The following is a 26,738-nucleotide window of genomic DNA, read 5'->3' as shown; positions in this document are numbered from 1 at the left end:
TTCCTTTCCTTCGTTGACAATAAATCCTTCAACACAAGAACTCGGTGATAATGATCCCCGGCCTGAAGAAACAGGACTCCGGCGATGGCAGGGCCCTTGCAAGCTGGGATACGCGTCGACGTTTACTCAACGAGGGACTCCTTACGCGGTGAACTGCAATGACGCGTTCTCAAATATTTGGTCACCACAATTTGGTTAATTATATCATGGAGCGACCCAACACAGGAACCAGAACTCGGAAAACTGGACAATGATCAGAAATGGGAGGATAGAAGGGAAAGGGAGAGAGATAAGCCTACACTGCGATGCAAAATACCTGACTACGGAGGTACTCACGAAAGACACAACGAGAAAACCGGTGTTTTGCTAATTCCTATTCAACTTTTGTTCTACCTCTATCTGAAGAACGGATACGTCATGAGATGTTCACATGGAACCGTGTACACTCCCATGCCCTGGTCAAGGAGAGTACAAAAGAAGTCTTCTCCTTGGTATTGCTCTGCACTGATCGCAGACCAATCTTCCTTCACTTTGGAAAGTATATTCGTGATAGCATGTCGCAAATACCCTCGACTTATGGCCGGCATGAGGTGAGTACAGCATAATCTGCTCTTATTTTTTTCTCAATTTACGTCTGTATCCTAGACAGCGAAAGACCTTGAAGACGTCGAGATTCGGGGACCTTACCGACTTGCTGAAGCAAATGAAGACCCCACAACCTTTCTTCCGGTCGTCGTGAGCTTGATCTTCTTCCGCAAAGAAATACACCCATTCTAACCTATTTCAAGCTGAAGAATGGTGACACCGCGCCAACCGCTGGCCTGCGCGTTGTCGACGAGAGAACCAAAGGTCACCTATATGTCGGAATAACGAATCTGACAGAACTTCCCCTCGTTTACGTCTTATATCAAACAGTCCCCGAATTTTGGGGTGTTCTTCAGCCTGGCCAGCGAGCTTTCAGATACCTTCATTGGATCAACACATACAATATCGTTTGTTATCCGTTTACTGGGAATAACGAGCCCACTATTCATACCCATCCACCTAATCGCCTTGCTCCAAATTATGTGTCGCTCATTGCTGCAGCGTCCAGCTACGCCTTCAGTCATGGCGCTTCTGCCGCTGCAGCCGGAACGGCTCTCGCTGCCGTAGCGTCCATCGTAAAGTCGCCCGTCACATTCGGGCTGACTGCCGAGAGTACAGTTGCCCCAACGATGTTGAACAATCCGACTTTTTTGGCTGCTTTTAGCCGGGCTACTGCGCAGGTCCATAGCGGCGATCCATTCAAAGCCAATGGCCAATGTTTTCACATTGTTGGGGGCATTCAGAGGGATCAAACTTTTGGCGAATGGCGGGAAATGCAGATGACCTGGCAGACGTAAATTCCATTGGTGTTTGGTGTTTTGATGTGGCTCGTACTTTTGCGTAAGCGCCTTCGAACGACACAATTGTTCGGAGGAACATAATCTGTGTTGAAATGGACCACTTTCGAGATTCCATTGTAATCACCGTACTGCTTTTTACAAGATCTTAAATGAAACAGAAACTATTTTTGAGATGTTTGGATACTAGAGTGTGAAGGGAAAATAATCTTACCGTCCAGGACTGGAGGAGATGGGAGCCTTGAAAGGGTAGAATCTCACTCAACCAGTAAAGATAGTCTACGAAATGTTTCTTGAAATCAATTTTTGTGAGTCTTCATTTACAGAGTCGCCGCAATGGGGAATGGTGGTAGAAGGAGAAAATAAATATGTACATATTACTTACGTAATTCATAAAACGTGTTCTCGTAAAACCAACCTTCAACCAGATTCCACATTTTTCCAACGTCGCCCGAGTCTATGGGTATGTGTAATCTTCCAGAGTTATGAGAAGGCGTGAAATCCATTCTTCATTCTTTTTGTAACAGTGGACTTGTCGAGAGAAATTGGCACTTCAAAGTTGGTGATCCGTTCTGTCCATTTCTTTCGGAGGAGTTGACTCTGGATTATCAGGCTAAGCCTTTGAAACGAATAAGTATATCTACAACGGACAGTAGAAGGAACGTTGCAAGTTCGAGGAAGTTGACGCTCAGGGCAATTCAATTTCGGTATGTGACCTACGATCATCACACCTGCCAGATCAAACGATTATGACGAACGTTACAATGTTCATTGCAGTGACGCAAGGCAGCCACGAGATATCGACAGTATTCACACCACCCTCCGGATCTGACAGGACAACGTTCTCCTCTTACCCCCACGACGATGAGAATCGTCGACCGAATACCTACAGTGGTTGGCTTTCGGGTCATACCAACCACTGTCCTCGTATTGCTCACATACTTGACCATATTCACCTTGGTTATTGTGACGGACTGGCTCCCCGAACCGCCCAAGAATCAAAACGGGCTTGACTTGAAGCAGGCTTATACGGACCTTCGTCACGTAAGTGCCCGTTGTCTCCCACAATCGGGATGGATACTCAAGTGTCACTTCAGATCACAGCACACCCACATCCGTACAACTCCCACTACAACGATGCAGTACACGATTATATACTCTCGCGAGTCCGCCCGGTGGCAGCTTCGACTTCTTTTGTTCACATATCCGATGATCAGACTTCAAACGGCTCATGGGCATCCCCTGGATACGGTGTCTACTTTGAGGGCACCAACATCCTTGTCAAGATTGATGGCAAGAGTTCCAACGGTAATGACGGGGTGCTGTTCTCAGCACATTACGACTCGGTGTCCACTGCACCAGGCGCAACCGATGACGGCATGGGTGTTGTAACACTCTTACAACTCATCGACTATTTCGCAAAGCACCGTCCGGACAGGACCGCCATTTTTAACATCAACAACGGGGAGGAGGATTGGCTCAACGGTGCACATGCGTCAGTGTCCCAACGTGTTTTTGTTTACCAGCTCAGTAGACTCATAGCGCTAATTTAGGTTCTTGCAACATACATGGTCAAACCTCACCGACACGTTTCTCAACCTCGAGGGCGCAGCTGCAGGAGGGTGCGTGTTTCGTTTCCTCTCCGTGTTTCATGTCTCACATTCTGTGCTGCAGCCGCCCCATCCTTTTCCGAGCAACATCCACTTCTCCCGTACGTGCCTTTCGGTCGGATTACGTCCCCCACCCCCATGCAAATGTCATCTCTTCCGATGCATTTGCACGCGGTGTGATACGTTCTGGGACGGATTACGAAGTATACACTGGCGCAGGCGCAGAAATGGAAGGACTCGACGTTGCCTTTTACAAAGGCCGAAGTAGATACCATACCAAGTATGATGCGGTCCCGTACACCAATGGCGGAGAGCGTAGTCTTTGGGCCATGATGGAAACTGCTCAAGGGGCCGGCAATGCCTTGCTCAACGCGAAACGACACAAGCAAGATCAAGGTTCTGGTGGGACTCCCGTTTACTTTGACTGTGAGTTCTTGCAATCCTTGTCTGTTGAGGTCATGCTAATGCTTTGCTTTTAGTAGTGAAAGCAGAGCTGGTCATCTTTTATCTCAACGACCTACTGATCTACAATGTCGTGTCGCTGGTTGTCGGGCCCATCTCATTGATATTCTTCGTCGTTTGTGAGTATGTTCTGCGTAATGAGCGTGCAAGGCAACCGAATGGTCATCCCGTTTCCCGCCCCTCGGTTTTGGAATGGTTGAAGCAGCGATCTTGGCTCCGGGCTCTGTGGAGACGTTCCAAGTTCTGGATTGCCCTGGTTATCACAATCGCGTTACAGGCTCTCCTGGTGTGGGGTTACTTAGCTTTCAACTCTTTCGTACGTCATTCTCCACATTTCATCAGCGAGATTGCTCAGTCTCACTCCATTACAGACGGTTTACTCCTCCCCATATCTTGTCCTCATCTCCTTCTTTTCTCTGGCATACCTATCTCTGGTCATTCCCCTCACATTCACATTCAATCAAACCCAAAGCCCCACGGCCAAATACATTGCACCCGAGAGGGAGAAACACACACTCCTCATCCAGGTCTACATATTCACATGGATCTTACTGTTGTTCTCCACCATCGCCGTTGCGCGGGCCCAAGTTGGCGGCCTGTACTTTGTGACAGCTTGGAATACTGGTGTTTGGATCGCTTGCCTCCTCGCAGCCGTGGAGGGGATGATGCTGCCTGTTCCTCAAGGTGGACCTCGAGTCCGGTTCCACAGCGCTCATCACCACCATCATCATGAACACGAAGAAGACCAGGATGCTGATGATGACGACCGGGAACAGCGCCAACCACCCACTGAAGCTACGCCCCTTATTGGATACTCGAGAGCGTCGTTGCGGAAGCCACAGGAGGGCGGTGTGGTTGGATGGTGGATAGTCCACCTGCTTTTAACCATTCCGGCACCGGTTCTTCTTATCGCGCAGATGGGGTCACTGTTGTTGGATTCATTGCCGCAGACATTGGCTGACGGAAGCCCCGCCTACGTTGGTAAGCCCTCACCCTTTCTTATCTCTAGTTGCGAGGCTAACATGGTGATCTCGTAGTTTACGCTGCTGCCTCTCTCACTGCAGTCCTTCTCGCAGTCCCGTTGACCCCGTTCAGCGGAAAGTTGCATCGAGGACTCTTCTTCCTCTTCTTCCTCTCCTTCCTCATTGTCACTGCCTACCTCTGGCTCGCGTTCCCCTTCTCGTCCGCCGACCCACTAAAGGTGTTCTTCCAGCAAAAGGTCACTCTTTCCAACGTTGTCTCCGAGAGACACAGCTCTATCATGGGCCTCTCAAATTCGACTGTTCATCCAACCGCCGGGGTTAGGAAGGTTGTTACAGCTATAACTGGTACACCGTACTACCTGAAAAACGAAATCATCCCCAGGCTACCGTCGGCATCAGGCAAGGAGTTGAAATGCAGAGACGAGAAGGCTAAACGGGGGTTAGTGACGTGTGAATGGGAGAGCACCTTGGTTCCCTCACCTGGGGGTCGCAACCCTTGGGAAGATGATTTTGCTGCAGCGCAGGGTCGAGTCGGAGCTACTTCAAAATCCCGACAATCGTGGTTTAAAGCGGAAGTGGCGAGAACTGGGGTACGCAAGGGGCAGATTGTCTTGCAGGGACGGAACACGCGCTCGTGCAGGCTGTACTTCGATAGCCGACCAATCATCAAGTACGTTGTGGAGGGCGGCCACGAGGGAATGCAGAAGGGCTATGAGGTGGGGAAGGTGGGCGCTAGTGAAGTCAGACTGTGGAGTCGCACGCGGGATCGCGAGTTCGTTGTCGACTTTGAGTGGGAGGATGATGATGGCCGAGAGGGTGAGGGCATCACGGGGAGGATAGCTTGTGAGTGGGTTGAATATGAGAGTGGGAATTTGGACAATGGAGATGGGCAGTGGGATCTACAGCGTGGTGGTGGTGAGAGGGCGAAGATACCAGCATTCGAGGAGGTGCTGGCTTTCCTCCCTGAGTGGGCTGTGGCGTCCAAGACTACTGATGGTTTGGTTGAAGCATGGAGTCCTTTCTCTGTTTAGTTACTAGTTTCTTGCTCTGTACCATCCTGGCTTGAGATTGAATTATTAAAGGACCGCGTTTTCTGCTGTATTCCAATGCATACGTCTTCCCAGAGCATTTGCGAACCAGGATGTCGGGTAAATGAGGCGGACGTCTTAGGGTGATCCTTTGATCCATAATCTATTACTACAGCTATACAGTATGGGTATAGGTTCGTGAATCCGGCACCATTTTATCAATCTTCTCGTGTTGAGTCAGGGTCATAAACAATCTTTGCCGGGCTTCTGGAATTGCAAAATCTGTCAGTTGTTATTTGAATATGTTGAGCGGATATCCTCAGCACTTTTTCTCAACTCCCTAAAGTTTATATCAGTCACAAGGCGTGTAACATTTCATACCAAACACAACCTTTTCCATCCAAGCCAGCTGGGCCTTCAACTCCGTCAATCCGAATAGTAAAACTATGTCGTAATCAAGCCTGTAAAACTTCCCTTGGGCCCCATGACGTTTGATCTCTTTTGTGTTACGGGAAAAATGGGACAGATCTAACTCGATCGTGCAGACCTTCGAATACATCCCTGGTCTTGTGGTCAATGTAAATGAACAACCAGAGGTAAAATAATGCTTACGGGTGTCGGTATCTCGCCATCTCGGTTCAGCTATGACGCCTCGGTAACACCACACGGTGGATGTCAATGACGCGAAATCAGTCTTGAGTTTGTATAGTTGAGTAAAAGAACTCCGGAATTCTTGTGTTTCGGAAACTTGAGTGTTCTGAAAAGTAATAGCTGAGCAAGATGTATTACCCTGCCAATCGTGAGGACATTGCCTTGGGTAATATAACCGTGAAAGAGCCCTGGACGCGCTTTTCGCCTGCCATTGAGACAAAGGTGTCCGCCTCACGTTCCCGATGTTCGGGATTGTGGGGATTGTATAATGCATTAGCAAATGCCCCGTAGGTAACTTTCGCTACCCTCGTTCGCACAAAGTGGTCCAGGTAAAAGGATATTGCCCCATCGGCGACAGCTTTGCTCCTGTATTGTGGATGTCAAAAATAAGTGAAAACGAATGGCGTTCGATACTGACACATGGTTTTCGGGGCGGATAACAAGGAAGCCACTGGGCTCCAGCATTGCCCGCAATCGGTTATGAAGATAATCACTGGCGGCGAAACCCCCCACTAAGATAACGTGCTATCATGAAGGAGTCAGCTCGAAATTAAATTTCGAGAGTAGTAAAGACGGACGGAGAATCTTTGTCGCGCAACTCGATGCTGCTCAATCACAGTATCAACAACGCATTTGACGGATGGCTCGAAACAAGACGCAACGTCCCGTCTAGCAACGTCAAAACATTATAAGGTCTACCTGATAAAAGAACACATAAATTCTCACCCTGTCAACTTGAGCTGGCCATAACGAATATTAAACTCCTCGTCGTTATCGCGGATTGAGCCAAATTTGATGAACTGCGTCTCCTCAACATCACGAAATCGGTGTTTAGTAGTTTTATCGAAACATCGAATGATGTGATCCAGGTCATCTATAAATGGGGAGTCCGAAAGAAGTCCTGGTGAAATGAATGAGGAGAGTTACGAGACGTAGGCGCTTTGCATAACTTACCGGAAAGGAGCTTTCGGGCCTCTATGGTGACAAAAATAGAGCCATGGAAGTAACCTGTGATGTGTTAGCTCTTATATTGAGACCCTGCATCCCGCTCACATTGGGGAGCAGCAATTTCGGCAAATGAGGAGCCCCGCCTTGCATACGCGCTGATATCGATTGTGCCGCCGCCAGCATCAACAATAAGTACACCATCCCCGTTCTTGTGAGAAAAAAGGGTTTAGGGATATACAAAAAGGTCGTAAGCAAACTGGAACATACATTCATTGTAGTTGACGAGAATCCGTTGTTTATTGAGAAGTGTAAACTAGCTTCTCCCTCCGTAACAAAGGAGATTCGAGCATGTCCTTCCGGCGTACTCGGAATCAGTCCGGCGAGCACTGCTGCCTCCCGCATTTGATTCTGCTGTGGACCTTCCCAACCGTTCGGGTGTGAAAGAACATAATCAATGTGATTTTCGACGGAGGCCCACAAAGTGTGCCCGTTGGCATGAGTGTCCCTGATATACGAGCTTGTACATTGGAAAAGGTAGCGAAGGTAGTCAGCAAAAACTTGAACGACAGTTTTGCCCGAGGGAAGTGGTGGTATCTCCGCTGCTATGTGTTCCGTGGATCGTGTCCTAGGCCGAAGGTGGAGCTTAAACCTGTTGAGAGATAATTGAGTGTTAGTGTTCAAAAGCTTTGCTCCGGAGAGTCCACGCACCATTCGGCTTTAACCCACCCATTATCTGTTGCCAACTCCAAAACCCCATCCTTGATCGCTTCAGCTCCAACCGCGCGCACAGAACCTCGCGGATCGTAGTAGATGATGGTTGGGATTTTCGACGACCCAGTCACATGTTCCTGAGCAGGAAATCTAGAAGAACAGATAGGCGATGCCTCCGATCTGGTCTAGAGTAGCTACCTTGTCACACCTTTGATCTCTGGAATTTGGCCTGGATCTAAAACGCTATTCCACCAAAATGAGATAAGGTAGATGAACCAATGGGATGTTTACCTGTATGAGACACCGCTGAAAGTGGTGCCTACATCGAAGGCGATAACGAGCTTGCGGCGGGACTCCCGATAAGGTATGCGGGAGGCCATGCTGTCACCTGGAAAAACACCGTGGCAGAGGGGGAAATTGTCCTTGGCCAACACACCTGTCGACGTCTATTTTATAGATGTCATACCGGCGCTTACAACAAGGTACAACGTCTTGAATTTGACAAGGAAGGGCCCATGACATCTAAGATTGTTATAAGGGGGAGGCTATTCATAAAATTCAAATCAACCACTGCCTCAACAATACATCGTGAACTCACAGCTCGACAACATCCTTATCGCTACTCCCCAAGTTCGCCCTTCCATAGCCTCTCGTCTTCTTCACGTGTGGGAGACATAGCGCCCAGACTTAGAGCGGCGATAGAAATCCGAAAATTGTGTGGCAGTGCAGTGAGAACTTGCCGGTGCCCCTGACATCAAAGATACGTTGGTGTTCCGTCATCCATTCGATGAGGATGGTAGGACCTGGTAGGATTGGGTAGGATGGCATGACATTCGAACAGATTCCCTGACTTCACTTTCATGCCTGGTTCACTGATAAAACGAATCACACAGGCAGGCGCTGTCGAAACGTTGAAGTTGCAACGTTAACCTCAAGGGAGACTCAGCCTAGATCTTGAGTGGCGCTCACGCCGCACGCGATTACCACTTGATTACCACCCGATTATCCCCCATTCAGCATTCAACGTTTGACCCTGAACCTACCACTTCCTTCACGCTTTCATGAGCCTCTTAAACCTCCTAGGAATACGAGGGGTTCTTTTTCCTCTCACTGTCGGCCTGACTCTCTTCAATGTATTTCATACGACGCAGGCGCATGTCGCGGCATGGCACAAGGGTGAACCAATACTTATTGTATTCGTCGATTTGAACCAAAAAATTCACATTTTCCCTTTAACATCTTTAGGGATGTATTGTTTGAATGGGTCGCAGCCAGGCGTCAATAACCAGAACACCAATGATGCAGTTCAGCCTCTTTTCATGGTACTTCGGGTTCTTTCATGCGTGAAAATCTCTCACCCTTATAATTATTAGCTCAACAAATCTGACTGGTGGTTTCATCATACTAACAATGTCCGTCAAAATTCCAATCTGATTTCAATTTATCAATACATCCCAAACGCCGTTTTTGCTTTCAGTGCGACCAGTTCCCTCCAAATGAGGGCGAGTTCCTCGAGCTGTGAGTTCTGACTGTTGATTTCTTATATTCCATTAACATTTTGCAAAGCCCAGCCAACGGCGTTTTCACCGTCGAGCTTGCGGTTAACCGCGCTTTCACCACACTGTCGTATAATGGTACAATGACCGCTTTGTTTGGAGATGGTCAAAATCATCCCGGCCTCGGGGTAACAAGTGAAGGTAAAAATGGAACCGACTGCATCGTCAACCCGAACAGTATGTCTTGATCCGCTTCCTTTTAGCTTATGCTCACCTTATTTAGTCCACACGCAGAACCAAAGCATGGCAGCTGGCACTGCCTTCGCAATCTCCTACACGTCTGATTTGAAGCAAGTCACACCGGAAAACTTGGTCGTCTTCACTGTGCTTTACAAGTGTGTATCGTTCATAACATAACGTCGCCGAATATTAATCTCCTTTTAGTACCCCTTGGTTTCGTATTGCTGAGTATCAAGTTCCCGATCTTCCTGCCTGTCCCGAACCAGGTGGATGTATATGCGCTGTACGACATTTTTCTTCTTGCTCGGCGTCTTTCATCTCTAACCATGTTTATTTTGTGTAGTGGGGTTGGGTAAGCACACACTGCGAATTTGGAAAATGAACTTCTCATCCATCCCGCCCGAATTAAGGTGGCTGACGGGTATGTCAACTTTTTTTGTGCCCATCGGCGTGTCTAAAGTATAGCGGTAGCTGCGGCGAACCGAACATGTATATGCAGGGCTTTCACTGCCGAGTCATTGGCAAGACGGGTTCAAGCGCCGTCGCGTCAGCAGTTCCCCCCGTTTGGTGCGAAGACAATAAATCAAAGTGTATACAGGGACCTAAACAGGTGAGGGTGGTCATCTTTTCGTTTCTCTGCTTTAATGTTGTTGATCTTTTAGATGGTGTTTTGGAACCAACTCGAAGGAAACAACATTGTTGTTTCGGGGTCAGACCTGTCTGGAAACCCACGATCCCCAACGTATAACGCCAAATTAGGATTTGCGAACGGTTGTTATTCCTTTCTTATTCTCCGCTTTCTGGAACTGACTACAGATTTTAGGATCACAAACAGACATATTCCTTTCTCCCGGGACAGCGAACCCGACCGTGATTCACCCAGCAGCCACACCGTCGCCTACTTCAAAAAGTGCAGCTATGATTATTTTTTTGAACCCATATATGGTTATATCTTTGGCTTTGGTGTGCATAACGTCGAATGTCGGACTGGTTTAACAACGGACAACCTCAATTAGACATGGACAGGATAAACTGGTGTAGAACGTTTTGACCTCATTGATTTACTATTTATATCATGGCATTAATTTAGACGCCTTACACTTTAGATATCCGCTTAGATGTTTAGATGTAGAAGCTCAAACTAAACTTATATCTCGATTTGGTGTAACATATTTTCGCGAGAAAAACATACCAGGTCCCTTCACGTGCACCAGCGTTCCTTTTCTGGCTATTTTCGATTGCCGGCACAAATAATAAATTCACCTCGACCCCTCTCGAAGTGAAACGAAGTGGCGAAATCGACGACGGCAACACTACTTTCAAACACCATATTATGAAACGCAGCCGTGATATCGATATTGACGTTGACGACGTCATTGCGTCGATGAACCTGGATAGAGGACTGCTTGCTGCATTCAAGGAACTTCCTGAGGACGAACTTGCCGCCCTGTTGGGCGAACTTGCCAATCGTGCCCGCCTCTCTACTTCTGCCTTCAAAAAGGCCAGACTTGATTTTACATCGTTCTCTCAGGCAAAATGGTCCAATTTTGCACGGCAATATGGTCTCCGGGAACTTACTTCAACACTCACTCTCGGGACTTTCACGACCCCGAGGTATCGCCTCCCGCCATCGCTGCATGATACCATGCTTCAAAATGCTTGGCGTTGGCAAGACGTCTATCGCGAGAGCATGTTTCAAGAAAGGGAAGCGGGAAAAGTGAGACTTTTGGAGCCGGTATGTCAGCCAAACAGCGACTATATGCATTGTAGTCATTCACTGTAATTGACGCAGTACTTTGTTCCGTTGATGGCGTTATTTCAAGGTCGAATGTTCGACAAGCCTGAGCAGGCAATGGTTGGGAACCAATATTCGACTGGAGGCGAAGTTGAACATGAAGTCAGTATGACTTGTCCTTTTGCGGGCTCCTTGTTCTTATTCAGTAGATCTTCATGATTGGCGGAGTTCTCTTCCTCGTCATTGAAGATAAACGCAACACTCCGGACGATAACAGCTTGGCCCGACTTTTCCTCGAGCTTCTATGTGCGTACTTTCTATTGCAGTACACTTAATCCACATTGAGCCATCACTTAGCCGCCGCCGAAATGAACAAGAAGATCGACTTTGCAGGTTTGCGCATTTACGGCCTTTTAACCAACCTTCAGCAATACAAATTCTATTCATATGATCCCTCCACCGAGGAATTTTTCTTTGACGAGCTGGTCATCATCGCGAACAAGAGAGTCCCGGCATCCAACGACATGATCGATGGTTTCTGCATTTCTCCATTATATCCGCTTAAACCTGACTTTTTTGCAGTTGTTAATAAAATTTTCGGCCTTGTTCTAACCGGGTATATTGATGGTTTGCGCGCAATCAAAGAACGGAGCGAAGATAGGGCAAAACGCAATGCCGTTAGTCCGTCCCTAGTATGTTGAGTATGGTATCACTCACGCATTTCCAGTTGTCGCCCGAAAGTTCTGCGCCTGTAACAGGACCTTCCTCTCAGGAGGTAAAATTTTGACATGAATCGAGGGACTTTGATGATATTAGGTATCGAAATCCACAGAACCAATAGAGAACAAGTTCTACTGACTCTACGATGACATCCTTAACGAATTGTTTTCCTTCAACCCACTGTTTCCTTCTAGGTATCCATCATTTCACTTTGCTTTCAGTCAACTAGTCACGTTCCAAACAATCGCGTCGCGTCCGCACATCACGTGCTTCAAAATTTGCTTGTTCCATTTTGAGCTTGGACTTCATAGGACTCACCGACGTTCTTCAGAATCACTGAAGCATTACGAAGGTTCTTACTCTGCACACAAATAAGAGACTCCGAGCCAACGATACTGATGACCTTGTTCCAAGCCTTGTTCCTCGGCTCGATATGGCTCGACTGGATGCTTCTGAGAAGTTCCTTAGAAACCTTGTCCTGTCCAAAGTTGGTGATTACTGCGATCTCCTTGGAGCCCTTCGACCGAACCTTCCAAAAAACTCTTGTATTCCCCCAGTTTCAAGCAACGGTCGACATGCAATATGCACCTACCCACGAAACCTTGTACTCGACGACTTATATAGAAACCTGACTCGAACAGAGAGCGCTCTAATTTGAGTTATGCTCTACTCCGATTCTGCAAGAGCCACTCTGGGCGGCTGCGCTTACAGCGTCGGCATGTCCATCGCCAGCCTCTCTATCCGACTCGCACGGCGCCTTCCGTGGACTGGTATCGTCGACCAACTGCGCGAAGAATACGAAACCAGTCCCTCCATTTTCGACCCAACTCCCATTGATGCCATCTGGGAAGAAGAACACCGTTTCCTCCACTGGAAGCGAACGGCTCCACATAAGAGGCCACCATTCCGTCCCAAGGAAATCCCATCTGGGTGAGATGTATCCCCTTTATTGCTCCTCCCTTCTGATTCGCTTATATTCATAGATCCATTCGTGTGGAATTTTATGCTGATGTCGAAATGCTTCGCCAAGGCTATGAGTCTGATGTATGGGCCAATATTCCTCTAACCTATTCGGGGGAGTTGGAATTAGGCAAGGTAACGAAGTTATGGGGACTTGAACCCCACAAATACGCGGTATGTCAGCTTTTCCTTCCATGGTATATTGTTGACCGTTCGCCAGATTATGGATCTCCCTCGTTACGAACCGTTCTATCCAGCAAACCAGGAACGTCTTTCCCGTCTCGCTATCTCTGTACAAACAAAAGACTTCTCCACGCCGCTTCGTATTTTCGGCAAGTCTCTGCATTGCTTTTTGGACTGAGATCTTCATAAATTGTTCTTCAGAGACGTCAGTTTCGCAGGTTACTTCTATCAAACGCAACCTACGGGCGTACTGGCGTACCTGTCTAATGTTAATCACGCTTTTCGCAAACCTCATCAGCCATGGAACGAGCAGCCAAATGGACTGTGTTGTTCCCTTCTCGCCCGCATTTTGGGATATCTACGACTTACTCTGCGACTTCCGCAACCTCGTGTGTGGAGTGGTCGTCCTAATTAAAGATTGTTTCGCCGGCATCCGGCCAGCGGCCACTAGGCACTTCGAATCTACCGACTTCTCGTGGTGGGCGTCAGGAGGGTTCAAGGTTGCCCTATTATTTTGGGTTTTACTCGCGGAGGCCGTATCCTGTGGATTTATCAGGGTGTGGTGAAGATCTCCACGGCGACGACGCTTTCATGCCACATATGCCCCATTACATCTATGACCCTATGCACCCCTTATATGCTTGTTTTCCACTACTATGCCCTCCATCAGCTGTCTGCTTTGTTCTCTCTCTTTTATATACAAATGTACAGTAGTTGAAACTGCCTCTCGATAACTAAAACTGTACGATAGCCATTCCGCTTTGTTCAATGTTGCATCATCATTTTGGATACATACCCGCGAGCCCGAAAGCGAAACCACCGCTATATACAACAAAAGGACAACGAAATGCAACGCTTAACCCCTACCAGGTTGAGTTTCAGGTTCGTAAACAATGCGAACAGTGCTCCTATATAAAGTGGGGTTTCTTCAGTTCAATCCTTGTGCTGAAGAATTATGATCCATACCGTTTCTCAACTCCCTTTCAAGTATGTAGGTGAGCTCATGTATGGTTCAACGTAGAAATTCAACTCACGTTCTCTTTCCAGGCTATCTGTGCCTTCAACTCCGTCAAGCCGAAGAGCAAAACAGTCTCGTATTCTACCTCATAAAACATACCTGACTCGCCATTGAGCTTAGGTTGAGCGACAAGAGGTAAATGCGAAAGGTCCATCTCTATCGAGCAGACCCTTGTGAACATGCCTAAAATTGAAAATTTCTTCGTCACTGGAGGTATCGACTGGATTAATATGCGAGAGCGCTCACCAGGTTCAACGTCCCTCCACATTTTCGCCGTATCCGTTTTAGCCCCTCGGTAGCAAACGAGGGTGGTCGTTAATCGTTTGAATGTCGATTTCTTGTCGGATCTCTGGTGGTTAACCCTCCGGAACTCCTTGACTTCGGACACCGGTGTGCTCTAAACATGGTCAGTGAACTACTCTTTGGCTGGTTGACACAATAGCCGACGCTACCTTTGGCAAGATGGTGTGGAAGATACCGACTACTCGCTTTTCACCAGAAGCCGACACAGCAAGAGTCGATTTTCGTTTTTGGTGCTCTGGGTTCTTTGGATCGTATGCGATGCGAGAGAAAGTGCCATATGCGAATTTTGATACCCTAGTTGTGACATGATGATCGAGATGGAAGGATATAGCCCCGTCAGAGACAGCTTTACTCCTACCAAAAAATGCGTTAATAATCCGTCATTCCAAAGGGTCAAAGGAATTTACAAGTGATTCTCTGGTCGGAGCACATTGAGGCCGTGCGGGGTCAACGCCTCGTGGACCTTCGCGAACAACCAATCGCTAGATGCAAATCCCCCGACCAATACAACGTGCTACCTGCAGTCAGTACGAAAAGAAGTAAAAACTAATGATCCTCTTACGGAGACGGGTTCATGTGCCAACGTCTTTTGCTCCATGACAGCTTTCACGATGCAGTCTACTGAGGGCTGGAAAAAAGGGGCGACATCAGATCTAGCGCAAGAAATTATTAATTACATTGAGGATGTTAAACTAGTGATGTAAAGACACACCCGGCGAGCTTCAGCTGTCCAAAGCGGATGTTACAGGCGGGATCGTTGTCGCGAGTTGATCCAAATTTGATGTACTGGGTGCCATTTATGTTCTGGAATTTGAGTTTAGTGGTTTTATCGAAGCACTCTATGATGTGGTCCAGATCATCCAGAAACTGTGACTCGGCAAGGTATCCTATCCATATCTTAGCAATAAACACATCAAATGTACTCATATATACCCACTTTCTAAGAATTGTCGCGCGTTGATGGTAACAAAAATGGAGCCATGAAAGTGACCTGTCAAAATAATTGGTGAAGGTAGTTTCGGGGTTGGGGCAGGCTGGAGACATACACTGTGGCACAGAAATCTCTGAAAATTTCTTGTCGGCCCCTCTGCCTCGCTTATAGGCGCTCAGATCTATGGTACCCCCTCCAGCGTCTACAACAACGATACCCTCTCCGTCCTAGAATCAAAAACTAGACGTCTACTACTGCGTGTAGAATGAATGAACGAGTTACCTCCATTGCACTAGAGGGAAGGCCATTATGGATAGAGAAGTGAAGGCTCGCTTCGCCCTCCGTTACGAAAGACAGGCGTGAATGTCCGGCCTCGGTGTCTTTAATGAGCCCCGCAAGGACGGCAGCGCGACGCATCTGACTCTGTTCGCGACCTTCCCAGCCATTCGGATGGGATAAAACGTAGTGTATTTCCTTTTTGACGGAGCTCCATAGATCTGCACCGTTTGCATGGGTATCTTGAATGTAGCTAGATGCACATTTCTGTAAATATCGGAGCAAATCCGAGATGACCTCTATAACGGTCTTATTCAGTGGAAGGGGAGGAATGTTATCCGTTACGTTCTGCGATGCGTTTCCGTTGGCGCGCAGGTGGAGTTTGAACCTGCGAAATGTGCGTTACACATGGGATTGACTATTGGATCCGAGATCGATTACCATTCGGCTTTGATCCATGCCTCCTCCTCAGCAATCTCATATATGCCCTCACGCATGGCTTCCGCGCCAATAGCGCGAGCGGTTCCACGGCGGTCATAGTAGATTATCGTTGGTATTTTGGAAGCACCGCTTATATGCTCATGAGCAGGATATCTAAGTTGTTCAATTAGAGGGGGGGTCAGTAGAATGTATCCTGAATCACTCACCTCGTCACACTTTTGATCTCCGGGACTTGTCCGGGGTCGAGGATACTGTAGTTGATGTTATAGAAAGGAGAGTGGGCTAGGAGGTGACCTTGCTCACCTGTACGAGATTCCGCTGTAAGTTGTCCCAACATCGAAAGCCAGAACGAGTTTACGGCGGGAGCCCTGATATCTTGGGCGGGTGGGGGTCATCACTTGAGATGTCAAGGAGCAAGGCAAGAGGTGTTATGGCTGTGCCTGGCGGTCAATAAATCATATATTGAATGCGGAACCAGGCGGTACCTCGGCGTCAAACCTCTCAATGGTTCAGCGCTTGTCAACTTGTCAAGTGATACCTGGACATGGCTGCTAAAACAAGGTGTAAAAAACTATCATCCTAAGTGAATACGCGGAATCTGGACACAAATGGCGCAGAAAGAGAAGAGGAAAGGGTTTGACAGTCAATTGACAGTGCAAGTGCAATGTAATTGATATGCCACGTGACCAACCCCGCCATCTGAACAAAATGCAAAATGCTTTGTGACCGTACTGTAAACACGCACTACCTTATGTCCCCTTCGGGGTGACATACGAAAAAATTGGAACGATACAGAGAAGATTAGCATGGCCCCTGCACAAGGATGACACGCTTTCCCGGAGTGGTAGACCTACGGGTCTCAATATTTATTTATTTGTTTTGCTCACTACCTACTATGTATGGCGTTAGGAAATGTAACATATATCCCCATCTGAACAGCCGATAATAGGGACCAATGGAAGTTAGAACAAGTTTTCCAATTCAATAAACTTCTACTAGATGTTTGCCAATAACATTTGCACAAAATACATACATGTAGCGTATCGAAGAACCCAACCGCAAAGAAAAACCACCAAGCGTGTTTATTCCAATGGGGTATCTTCTGGCGAGACATTTGAGAGGCGTGCCAGATCCTAAGGCCCATCTGGACCCTGGGTGCGAGGGTGTGCTGCTAGGACGCATCGTGGCCCATAGCACGATAAAATTTACAATATTTACATTAAGGGTACAAACCCGTAGATGTGTTCAGGGGTTGCAACATTGAATGGTGCGGCTTCAAAACTTGAAACTCGGCACAGTAGGCATGGAGGTAAATGTGCTTCCAAGGCCTAATCCGAAGCCCGGCGTGGAGGGTGCTGGTGGTGGTGCTGGTGGGGGCGCAACGGGTGTCGGGTTTTGGGATCGCTTGATCTCAGCGGAGTTGAGCTCGCGCCCATATAGGAGGAAGGCGACGCGTAGTTCCTAGATATGAAGATGGTAGGTGAAGGTAGAGGGTCGAGTCGACACGCTTACCTCGGGGCTGTGCTCGATGTACGCCGCCTGTGTCGATATGTTTTCTAGGGTTTCCTTCCCACTATCGCTCGCGTCACCGAGCTTTGGATTAGAGGGCGTAGTAGTGGCGTTACTCGTTGGCGGTTGAACGAATGGGTGCATGGTGATAGGTATTGGCGACATTACGTTGCCTCTAAGGTAAGCATGGTACCTCAGTTCCTGACCTGACGTGTTGAGCGCCAAGACACGTAGAAAGGGAGCCTCTCTTACCTCAGGTGCGAACCCCATATACTCCACCATGCACGATATAGTCTGGTACCGTTCCTCCGCCACCAATTCCTTAAACTCCTGCCCAAGAGGTAGATCGGCTGGGTTCACGATTTTGGCCTTGGGCGGCGTCACTAGGGAAGCAAAAACGGGCTCTGCAGACGTTGGAACTGGCTTGAAAAGGATGGGTAGGCCTAGTGCTATACGTTCATTGTCCCCCGTTGGCGTTTGCGGCACTGGAGGTGGCGGTCGACCAGTTGTTGTATAAGCTTTCAGATAATCATCAATTCGCACTTCCTGCCGAATAGTCAAAGCCACTCGTCCAATCTGATATCTAAGCCACTTTACCTCAAAAGATTTGTTTTGTAGGCCAGCGACAGAAGCTATGGTCATGAAAATTCCATCTACCGATCCCATTTGTATTCCAGGAGACCTTTGAGCATGTGGTTGTCAGAGAAAATGTATTGATCGCCGTGTGAAGAAATGGGATTCAACATTTCGTTGTTATTCTACAAGCCAGATGCCAAACACTCGTCGTTTCTTACCACCGCGACAACCGCGGGACGTTGACACTCAGAAAGCTAGGCAGCGGCGCTCTCTTGTCATCTTCACTGGCTCCGATGATGTAAATGGTGTCCAGAGTTTCGGGCCGGGAGCGACTTTTTGGAAGAAAAGACAGGGATAAGACAGGAGAACTTTCTTGCAATTGACGCATGTTTTTAGGTCACGTGTGCAGAGCAACAGGAAAAATTTATGCTGTACTTTACGACTAGCTTTTTCACCACTCGAAGAGTCAAGACGCATCAAAATCGTTGTCAGTACCAAGTGCACCTTAGACCTTCCCAATAACTGACCACCAACCTCCAAAAGTCTGCCCAGAAACTCGGATGTTGCCCGCAGGTGGCGGCGGTTACACGCCAATCGCGTCACTACCAGTGGAGTTACTCCTGATTATCCTCAAGACCGTCTACATCGACACAGTGATGATCTTCGATCCGCACACCTTGTGCGAGGGCCCTTGCGACTGCAAGCTTGACTGGAACGAGGGAACCCTCACAGAATGGAACGATCACGACGATTTGACATCTCCTTCTGTCTTCCCCTACGCACTCGCATCCGTTTGCAAGCAATGGTACGACCTCATGCTTCTCGTCCCCGAGTTTTTGACGCGCCTCGTTATATTTGTGGATTCCCAGCCTACCTCTACCACAGATTTGCGTGCCCAGCTTTCTGCTTCGCGCGACCGGGTTTTTGAGGCTCACATCACCAACCGACAGGACGGTATTGGTGAGGATTTGATGGAGAGAGCTCGGGTGCAGGCCGTGGTTGAGGTGTTATCCCCACATTTTCATCGGTGCGATCGGTTGACGTTTAACGTTATGCACAACTCGTCTATCCCCTCCATCCGCCGCAACTTCAGCGGAGTCTGCCCGCTTTTGACGGAGCTATTGATAGAATGCAAGATACATGATTCCAAACCAAAAGAAGTCGGCAAGAACGAAGTGAAAGCACCCCCTCTCTTCCCCAACCTTGACCGCATTGCCTTGACGGGATCCGCATTCGCCGACGCCTACGAACATCCAAGCTGGCTCAGTGGAATAGAGACGAAGAGGCTGGCGCTGTGCAAAATCTCCCACTTGTCTTCCATCGACGTCCCTGATCTCACCTTTTTCAACTTCCTCTCTGTTCTGGGAAGGTTCAAAGGCAGCATGATCAGCCTCGAATTGAACCATGTCGACCTCCCTACCTTTCCACTGGTTGAGGATTTACCTGACGACTGGGATTACCAACTCGACTTCAGTAGCCTCCACCTCGAGGGTCTGAAAAAGGAAACATTTCAAGAATTCGGCCACTTCACAAACACTTCGCGGTACTTAGAGTCACAAACGATCCGAGCCTGTGAGCTCACAGATCACGGCATTGGCCATTCATACTACCTCGACGTGCAAGATATCAAAAACACCGAAGAGTTACTGTCTGTCGTCCCCACACTCTCTAGCCGCTGCGTCAGTTTCGTATCCTGCGGAGGCCTCAACGACGCTGTTTTAGAGCGTCTTTCAATGCGAGACCCTTACACGGGCGAGTGGGGCCTTGAAAATTTGCAAGATCTCAATATTTTGAATAGCCCCGAGATTTCTGTTCAGGGGCTGAAGCGCTTGGTAAAGAGCCGAATCGTTGAAGCGTCAGCACGTGGATACGGAAAGGATCCAAACTACGACGACTTTGATCAAATGGCGCCTATAGCCTCCCTGTCCATCTCCCGCTGCGTTGATTTCTCCGCGGTAGACGTTCAATGGTTCAAGTCGAGAGTGAAAGACTTTTCATATGTAGGTGAAGTTCGCATTCTCTATCATAATTGAAACTACGCTTACATCCATTACAGGTCTTTAACATGTAATTACATGGTTACAGATTTACAAGTAGCCTGAGTGTTAGATTTGTCGAGAAGAAGATAAAAAATTCATGGTCAGCAGTCGTGTGAGGATAGGGTGGCGAAGAGGGAGGGGAACATAGAGGCGATACTCCCAGCTGTCTTCCTAACGATCGTCCATTCCGACGAACCAACTTCAAGTATGCAGGTATCGTCAAAATCGGACGGCGCTCGGGCTAGTGAACAAAAATACAAAGTACGTTCCCCAGGTCTCTTTACCCAACACTGTGACGCCTATCGTCGTTCATCGCGGCCAGGATCACCTTAAACCACAATACATTCATCGCTCGCCCAGATCTAATCCGAATTGGCAACTGGCAAACCGCCGCCCCCTCGTCTCCCCTTACCTACTTGGATGAAACTTGGAAACTTGGATTCAAGTTAGGTCGCTCTTCGAGGATCCTGTTGTGATTGGCCTCCGTGCGTGGGCGCCTCCTCCGCTCTATCTTTGAATTTCAGATCGCTCAATTAAATATTTCGTTACAGAAAGGGGTCGCTCTTACGACCCACAGGAGCTCCGGCGGTCGTCTTGGCAGCTGATCGCCGGCTCCCAACCTACTACCCAGCAGCTCAGCCTCTAGCGATCTTTTAGTACAATCGTACAGACCGAGCCCGAGCCTCTTTCACATGCTTATAAGTTTAACACACTCGGAAAGGATAGATTCCAGATCTGCAACGTCCGGCTCCCTTAATTTATCTGATTTCAAATGATGGTGGATAGTCCCGTTCAAAAGTACTAGGGGCCTGACATATATTAACAACGCTTCGCTCACCCTCTATCTGTCTACTTATCTCCCTCGCGTTTCCTCCTCGACGGTTGTCACTATTCCATGGTCGCTTTCAGTCTCGCCAGTTTGATCTCGCTCCTTTATCATGCAAATACGACTCACGTTCGTCTGTCTCCCTTCCGCCTTTTCCTGATAGCGTCTCATGGAAAAACGACTTCTTCTTGGTAGCGCACAACCGGTTCGTTCCGATCAATCTCGGAGCTTCAAATAGCCTTATTAACGAAACATCACCCCAGTCGCCGCCGTCTGCCTCTTCGTGTGCATCCCCTTTCCACCACGACGTACACTCACTAAAACCCAATCAGTTATACGAATACCTATTAAATCTAGATCTCGAGGTCGAGCATATATGGAGTTCCCGCTGGAACACGATCAAGGTTCTCTATTTATTAACGCGATACATGCCCTTCCTCGACATAATCTCCGTTCTGTATTGTAAGCTTCGTAATTAGCACCCCTTACACATCTCTCACCATCTTATTGTCAGATATCCTTCTCAACGGTTCCTCAGAAGAAGCTTGCCGCAAAACATTTGCAGTCAACGGCTGTATGTCCCTTTATCTCCCACCACTTCACTCCTCCCCCCCTTTTTTTTGCTAATCCCGAAAACTAGGGATGTTCGCAATCGGAATTTCAGTCACCGAAAGTAAGATAACCTCCACCACATCATACACCCCAATCACCACATTAACCACTTCTAAACCCTTGTGTAAAAGTCCTCCTAACGATGAGAACATGGGCGATCTGGGGTAAAGATCACAGGCTCACCATCATCCTCCCAATTCTTTGGGCTCTATGCTTTGGTGGGGTGTTCACTTTCATGGGGGTTTTTCTCAAATCCGTGTCATGTGAGTTTTTTCTTCTTGTGTTGTACCATTCATTGCTTATTTTTTATACACAGTTATCCCGCCCCCTCGAGGAGCCGGATATCAATCAGCGGGATGCTTCAACGTCAGTGCCAGCCCGATGTTATTCGCTTGTTGGCTGTTCGTTATGGCTTATGATCTAGGTGAGAAAACACTTGATTACTTACATAGATACTTACCGACTGTGTCGTGCAGTGCTTTTGATATTGATCGCAATCAAGGGACTTCCGGCGCGTAAGTATCATTTTGGTTTTATGGGCGTAATTGGAAGTGAGGATTTATTTTTTCCAGTGAGAATGACAACTTCTTCACATCGGAGACTCGCAAATGCGGTGTTCCTGAATGGTATGGAACAGCGCTACATGGTTTTGTCATTTGTTCACTTATTTTTGATCAAGGACTGATCTACTATTTCTACCTCTTCGGTTCGTCCCTCTACCCTTCTTATACATGGTCAACCATTGAAATTTGCATGTCTTCCAGTCATGTCAGCCATTAATGTTGTCCTCATATATCCAGTACGTTCTCTCCATCACCTACTGTCTATACCAAACTCATCCCCCTTAGTATGCCTATGACAACCTTCTCTCAACGTAACCTCTTATTTATTTCCATCTCGTCGTCAGTTTATCTCACGCCTATTTTCGCAGGTTCGAACGAGTCATGTACTCTATCCTGACCTGCCGTGTCATCCTCGACATTCGCACAGAAACGAAAGAGGGCCTCGAAATGTCCAGCCCTAATTATTCAGTAAGACTTCCGAATCGGTCTAAATAATCCTCTCCGATTCTTTATATATACCCCCTTTCGAATCCTTTTCTTCCATTACAGGTCTTTAACATGTAATCACATGGTTACAGATTTACAAGTAGCCTGAGTGTTAGATTTGTCGAGGAGAAGATAAAAAATTCATGGTCAGCAGTCGTGTGAGGATATGGTGGCGAAGAGGGAGGGGAATATAGAGACAATACCCCCAGCTGTCACCCTAACGATCGTCCATTCCGACGAACCAAGTATCCAGGTATCGCTCAGTCATCACTGTATGCTAGTGAACAAAAATACGAAGTACGTTCCCCAGGTCTCTTTACCCAACACTGTGCCGCCTATCGTCGTTCATCGGGGCCAGGATCACCCTAAACCACCATACCATTTATCGCTCGCCCAGATCTAATCCAAATTTACAACTTGTGCGACGGGAAAAGCGAATCGCTCAGGACTCCTCTGGACACGCATGTCAAAACCCGAAAAAGTCCAATGGAAGCCGCTGGTGACCTGGTCAGCAGATATCCGAAGAATAGAAACAGCGTCACGGTATATCTAGGGACCTCCCGCACTCTTGGCGAGTTTTTGGCGCTGTCGGGCAGCTAACGACGGTGCGGCTGATGTAAAGTCGGACGTTGATGACTCTGACCCAATGCCCTTGATGGGTCCCGTCCGCGGGAACATTTGACAAGAAGTTTAGGTTCGGGACATGGCCAGAGGTGAGTATCATCGTTCTCTCAGACATGGCGCTCTTTCCAGGCTCTAGTGCTGTCGTTCCCTTCAGATCCCAAGAAATGGGGAACCATACTTATCAGGAACCTGCCAAGGGTGAGGCCTGGAGGGGCCATTTGCCAGATGAGGTACACGTCATTCTCGTGACGGTGCTGTCCGCTCTAAAGATGCAATGCGGGAAACGTTCGAGGAGAGCCCATCATTAGCTTGCATGGTATCAGCAAAAGCTAAAACAGAAGAAAAGGTACCACTTCACGTACGATTCTGGAATGAGCGCGGAGCCCACAACCCACTCGCAACAAACTCGCAAGGCAGGGATCCAGGGATCCATGACTTCCCATCATCCTACGCATCTCCTATCAACCAAACTGAGGGCTTCCGAAGCCAAAAGGCGGGCGTAGCTTCGCCCCTCTTACTCTTAGTACCTCCCTTCATTCGCCAGATCCGCCAAGTCCATGCTCTGCGGATGCAGCACAAGTCAAATCCACTCTCAAAACCAACCAAGAACTTTCCGCAGAAATAATCTTTTTAACAGACAAGAACGGACTCACCGAACGAAAAATACAGGGTGAAGGGAATGAGGGAGGAAAGGACCAGTGCGCGTGTACGAGCGCCTACTCAACAGAGAGTCATTAATCAGGCCAGAGAGGGTACAATAGTCGCTGAATTACCTCTGATCTGTGAGCCTCAAGATTCTAGCCTCGTACCGCCATCTGACATTCTCCAAGTCACGCAGTTCCGACAAAAAATCCTATAATGTTCGGGATTCTAAAAGTGGACTTCTTCATGTCTTTTTCTGGATCAAAAATAGAAAAGCTCAAGAAAAGACAAAAGTTTACGCACCAATGCTTCTTCAAGACGCCTCCGACGTACTTAGTGCCTCTCCAAAGTCAGTGGTTTCTTCCAATCGCCAGAGTTCAGCCGGTTTTTTGGGCTGAGGCATCGCTGAATATCGCCACTGAGCCAGTTAAGTTAGTCACCTTGGCTCATTAGTAATGGGCCACCCTGCCCTGACAATCCATCAAATGGTAAGGGCCTAGCCGGACAGCCGGTTTGATTACCGGACCCCCATTGTCAAAGGGGCGGCCGGACCCTGAACAAACCTTCAGTAACTATGCGCAGGCCGTCAGTAACAATGACCCAGACGATTGGAGCGGCTGGCACGTACTTTGTCCGCCATATCCCCTGCGGGGCTGCGGTCCGCCGGGGCATTTGGTATGCCGGCGGCGATCATCTGCCCTCCGCTGGGGCGTTTTGTGTGCAAGCGGCGATCATCATGTATATGCCGAACTACTTGTACAAGTCACCCATCATAAGTAAGAAGTCCTCCCTTGCCGAATAGATCTCATTCTTCAGCTCGTTCAAAACCTCTAAGACACACTCAGAATCCAGTAAGCCCTCTACTGCATAATGCCTCATTAACTCCATGGCTTGAACTGGGTCACGATTGCGGGAGGAAAGAACGTTGACACAGTTAATCCACTTGTCAAGTTCGCCGCTTCTAAGAAAATGCTTTCTGAGGTTAGTAACCGAAGATAAGACAAAAACCATGACCAACCTTATTCCTAGGAAAGTCTAGTTTTTCATCAGTCCAATCTTCTCTTGTCATCTCCTCTTTGACGCTAGGGTGTGTTCCCTTCCTGGGAGGGTTGGAGGCAGATGGCGGCAGACCTGCATAGCTTAGGGCCGATTTTGCCTTGCGGAGGGGACGGTCCAAGTTCATAGCAGGTGGAGTGGTGGATGTAAGACCAGAGGAGCGTGCCTTGTGGAGTGGCCGATCCAAATTCAATTGAACTGCAGGCGGCGAACCAGTGAGATCTACAACATCTGTGGCGGTTAACAGTGATGCCGCCGGAGAGGCGTGCGGACATTCCAAGTTGAAAGAAGTGGGTGGAAGAGCATGTGAAAGTGTTGGACTATCTGACGGTTCAATCTTGACTTTGATTGTTCTTGCGGGTCGGTCCAAATTGAAGCCCAATTGAGTGGCAGGCGGCGAACAAGTGAGATCTACGACATCTGCGGCGAACATTGATGCCGCCGGAGAATGGTGTGGACGTTCCAAGTTGAAATGAGTGGGTGGAACAGCATGTGAAAGCGGTGGATTATCTGAAGGTTCAATCTTGACTTTGATTGTTCTTGCAGGTCGATCCAAATTGAAGCCCACTTTGGTGGTGATAGGGTGAGAACCGACCGGCGGCGAGGCCTCAAGCACTGCGGAGTCTTGATGGAGAGTTGCACGTGAGGGTGGAGAAAGAGCATCCATGGATCTGATTACAGCTTCAATATGTACATAAAATCAATAGAATGAGTTGTTTGCTTACGGAGGCCTAAGAGGACGATCCAACTTCAAGTTGCGGACATCCTGCAATGTTGGAGGTTGGCGAAGAGAGAAATCATAGTCAACTGGAGGAGGTTTTCGTCCTGGACAGTCGAGGTTAAACGTAGATGGGGCAGGGCGTTCAAGGTTTAACTCTGGCGAAATGCGACCTTCCAAGCTGGTATCGTTCCTGTGGGTCGATTCACCCGGCGGTCGCATTGGGCGGTCAAGATTCAAGGGAGGGGCTGCCGGCGGTCGCATTGGGCGGTCAAGATTTAAGGAAGGGGTCGCCGGCGGTCGAACAGGGCGATCGAGGTTTAATACGGAGTGACGATCGATAGGATGCAATTCCTGATTGAGCTGCTCAGTCGTTGGCTTCTGAACACGAGCAGGACGGTCAAGGTTGAAACTAGGGAGATCCTTTGTCACCGATGGTCGTTTAACTGGCCGATCTAGATTGATCGGAGGGTTGGGATGCGGGGCATGTTCATTGTTTGTTGTATGATCGTTGCGGATGGGACGATCAAGATTGAACGACATAACTGCTGGGAATGGTAAGACATCAGCTATAAGAGCATTCACAAGATTGCTGGGTTGACGCACAGGATGCCTCGCTTTCCGGCGGGGGGTTGCTTGCGGCGTTCCCAGGCGGAGGGTTGCTCGCGGCGGTCCCACGTCCTGGACGCTCCAGATTAATCTCCACTTGGTGCCGCTGCGGGCGCGTCAGACTGGTAGCTACCACTTACATCATGTACTCCTGAGCTGTACCATAGAAGTTCCTGCTTAGCTACCGTGAATGAAATGAAATGAATTTTCATTCATTCACGGCACCTGTTTCATTCTAGATAATTTATTCTGTTTCATTCATTCCTGGCGACTGTTTCATTTTTTTCTTTCATTCCACCAGGGCAACTGTTTCATTCCTTGCTTCATTCTTCTCAGGTGCCTATTTCATTGTTAGAGCTGGGAAAATGATTATGTAATTGATACAAAATATTTAAGTGCC

General features: G+C 48.2%; 11 protein-coding genes across 11 annotated transcripts; 6 read left to right on the top strand and 5 right to left on the bottom strand.

The window, feature by feature from the left end:
- Nucleotides 1–422: 422 nt before the first annotated feature.
- LACBIDRAFT_298052 (uncharacterized protein) lies at nt 423–1,382 on the top strand (the record flags this gene model as incomplete). The annotated part of the gene is made up of 3 exons (XM_001881586.1): nt 423–590; nt 646–735; nt 789–1,382. 3 exons carry the CDS (start codon nt 423–425, stop codon nt 1,380–1,382), a joined length of 852 nt encoding a protein of 283 aa, XP_001881621.1.
- A 286-nt stretch (nt 1,383–1,668) lies between these two features.
- Nucleotides 1,669–5,538, top strand: LACBIDRAFT_294465 (uncharacterized protein; the record flags this gene model as incomplete). Its single annotated transcript, XM_001881585.1, has 10 exons — nt 1,669–1,690; nt 1,811–1,845; nt 2,039–2,089; nt 2,190–2,426; nt 2,480–2,877; nt 2,936–3,004; nt 3,057–3,418; nt 3,472–3,770; nt 3,826–4,435; nt 4,492–5,538. The coding sequence occupies 10 exons, from the start codon at nt 1,669–1,671 to the stop codon at nt 5,466–5,468; spliced, it is 3,060 nt and encodes a 1,019-aa protein (XP_001881620.1). The 3' UTR covers nt 5,469–5,538.
- Nucleotides 5,539–5,683: 145 nt separating this feature from the next.
- On the bottom strand, nt 5,684–8,155 carry LACBIDRAFT_298050 (uncharacterized protein; the record flags this gene model as incomplete). The annotated part of the gene is made up of 14 exons (XM_001881430.1): nt 5,684–5,732; nt 5,792–5,805; nt 5,857–6,026; nt 6,078–6,222; nt 6,278–6,482; nt 6,535–6,641; nt 6,695–6,785; nt 6,843–7,017; nt 7,071–7,124; nt 7,170–7,272; nt 7,332–7,713; nt 7,773–7,925; nt 7,974–8,018; nt 8,067–8,155. The coding sequence occupies 14 exons, from the start codon at nt 8,153–8,155 to the stop codon at nt 5,684–5,686; spliced, it is 1,782 nt and encodes a 593-aa protein (XP_001881465.1).
- Nucleotides 8,156–11,461: 3,306 nt separating this feature from the next.
- Nucleotides 11,462–12,033, top strand: LACBIDRAFT_298048 (uncharacterized protein; the record flags this gene model as incomplete). Its single annotated transcript, XM_001881584.1, has 4 exons — nt 11,462–11,552; nt 11,604–11,780; nt 11,829–11,923; nt 11,974–12,033. The coding sequence occupies 4 exons, from the start codon at nt 11,462–11,464 to the stop codon at nt 12,031–12,033; spliced, it is 423 nt and encodes a 140-aa protein (XP_001881619.1).
- A 594-nt stretch (nt 12,034–12,627) lies between these two features.
- Nucleotides 12,628–13,901, top strand: LACBIDRAFT_294464 (uncharacterized protein; the record flags this gene model as incomplete). The annotated part of the gene is made up of 4 exons (XM_001881583.1): nt 12,628–12,896; nt 12,950–13,100; nt 13,147–13,258; nt 13,311–13,901. 4 exons carry the CDS (start codon nt 12,628–12,630, stop codon nt 13,673–13,675), a joined length of 897 nt encoding a protein of 298 aa, XP_001881618.1. The 3' UTR covers nt 13,676–13,901.
- Nucleotides 13,902–14,042: 141 nt separating this feature from the next.
- Nucleotides 14,043–16,473, bottom strand: LACBIDRAFT_327564 (uncharacterized protein; the record flags this gene model as incomplete). Its single annotated transcript, XM_001881429.1, has 13 exons — nt 14,043–14,054; nt 14,144–14,208; nt 14,374–14,524; nt 14,580–14,784; nt 14,838–14,944; nt 14,993–15,083; nt 15,143–15,317; nt 15,368–15,421; nt 15,477–15,588; nt 15,644–16,025; nt 16,079–16,231; nt 16,285–16,329; nt 16,382–16,473. 13 exons carry the CDS (start codon nt 16,471–16,473, stop codon nt 14,043–14,045), a joined length of 1,644 nt encoding a protein of 547 aa, XP_001881464.1.
- A 248-nt stretch (nt 16,474–16,721) lies between these two features.
- LACBIDRAFT_298045 (uncharacterized protein) lies at nt 16,722–16,886 on the bottom strand (the record flags this gene model as incomplete). Its single annotated transcript, XM_001881428.1, has 1 exon — nt 16,722–16,886. One exon carries the CDS (start codon nt 16,884–16,886, stop codon nt 16,722–16,724), a length of 165 nt encoding a protein of 54 aa, XP_001881463.1.
- Nucleotides 16,887–17,279: 393 nt separating this feature from the next.
- On the bottom strand, nt 17,280–18,283 carry LACBIDRAFT_294463 (uncharacterized protein). The gene is made up of 4 exons (XM_001881427.1): nt 18,185–18,283; nt 17,840–18,133; nt 17,591–17,788; nt 17,280–17,539 (listed from the first exon to the last, which is right to left on the bottom strand). The coding sequence occupies exons 1-4, from the start codon at nt 18,251–18,253 to the stop codon at nt 17,354–17,356; spliced, it is 747 nt and encodes a 248-aa protein (XP_001881462.1). The 5' UTR covers nt 18,254–18,283; the 3' UTR covers nt 17,280–17,353.
- Nucleotides 18,284–18,723: 440 nt separating this feature from the next.
- Nucleotides 18,724–20,626, top strand: LACBIDRAFT_327562 (uncharacterized protein; the record flags this gene model as incomplete). The annotated part of the gene is made up of 3 exons (XM_001881582.1): nt 18,724–20,163; nt 20,220–20,230; nt 20,416–20,626. The coding sequence occupies 3 exons, from the start codon at nt 18,724–18,726 to the stop codon at nt 20,624–20,626; spliced, it is 1,662 nt and encodes a 553-aa protein (XP_001881617.1).
- Nucleotides 20,627–21,456: 830 nt separating this feature from the next.
- On the top strand, nt 21,457–22,793 carry LACBIDRAFT_327561 (uncharacterized protein; the record flags this gene model as incomplete). Its single annotated transcript, XM_001881581.1, has 11 exons — nt 21,457–21,490; nt 21,543–21,602; nt 21,669–21,701; nt 21,772–21,903; nt 21,957–22,064; nt 22,093–22,155; nt 22,213–22,286; nt 22,405–22,439; nt 22,489–22,542; nt 22,572–22,671; nt 22,782–22,793. 11 exons carry the CDS (start codon nt 21,457–21,459, stop codon nt 22,791–22,793), a joined length of 705 nt encoding a protein of 234 aa, XP_001881616.1.
- A 2,108-nt stretch (nt 22,794–24,901) lies between these two features.
- Nucleotides 24,902–26,272, bottom strand: LACBIDRAFT_298041 (uncharacterized protein; the record flags this gene model as incomplete). The annotated part of the gene is made up of 3 exons (XM_001881426.1): nt 24,902–24,916; nt 24,974–25,682; nt 25,737–26,272. The coding sequence occupies 3 exons, from the start codon at nt 26,270–26,272 to the stop codon at nt 24,902–24,904; spliced, it is 1,260 nt and encodes a 419-aa protein (XP_001881461.1).
- Nucleotides 26,273–26,738: the final 466 nt, after the last annotated feature.

This window comes from Laccaria bicolor, genomic scaffold, assembly GCF_000143565.1.
Source record: "Laccaria bicolor S238N-H82 LACBIscaffold_13 genomic scaffold, whole genome shotgun sequence".
In the NCBI taxonomy this organism is placed as follows: Eukaryota; Fungi; Basidiomycota; class Agaricomycetes; order Agaricales; family Hydnangiaceae; genus Laccaria; species Laccaria bicolor.
Note: the sequence above shows the minus strand (reverse complement) of the source record. Positions and strands in the feature narration are given on the sequence as shown.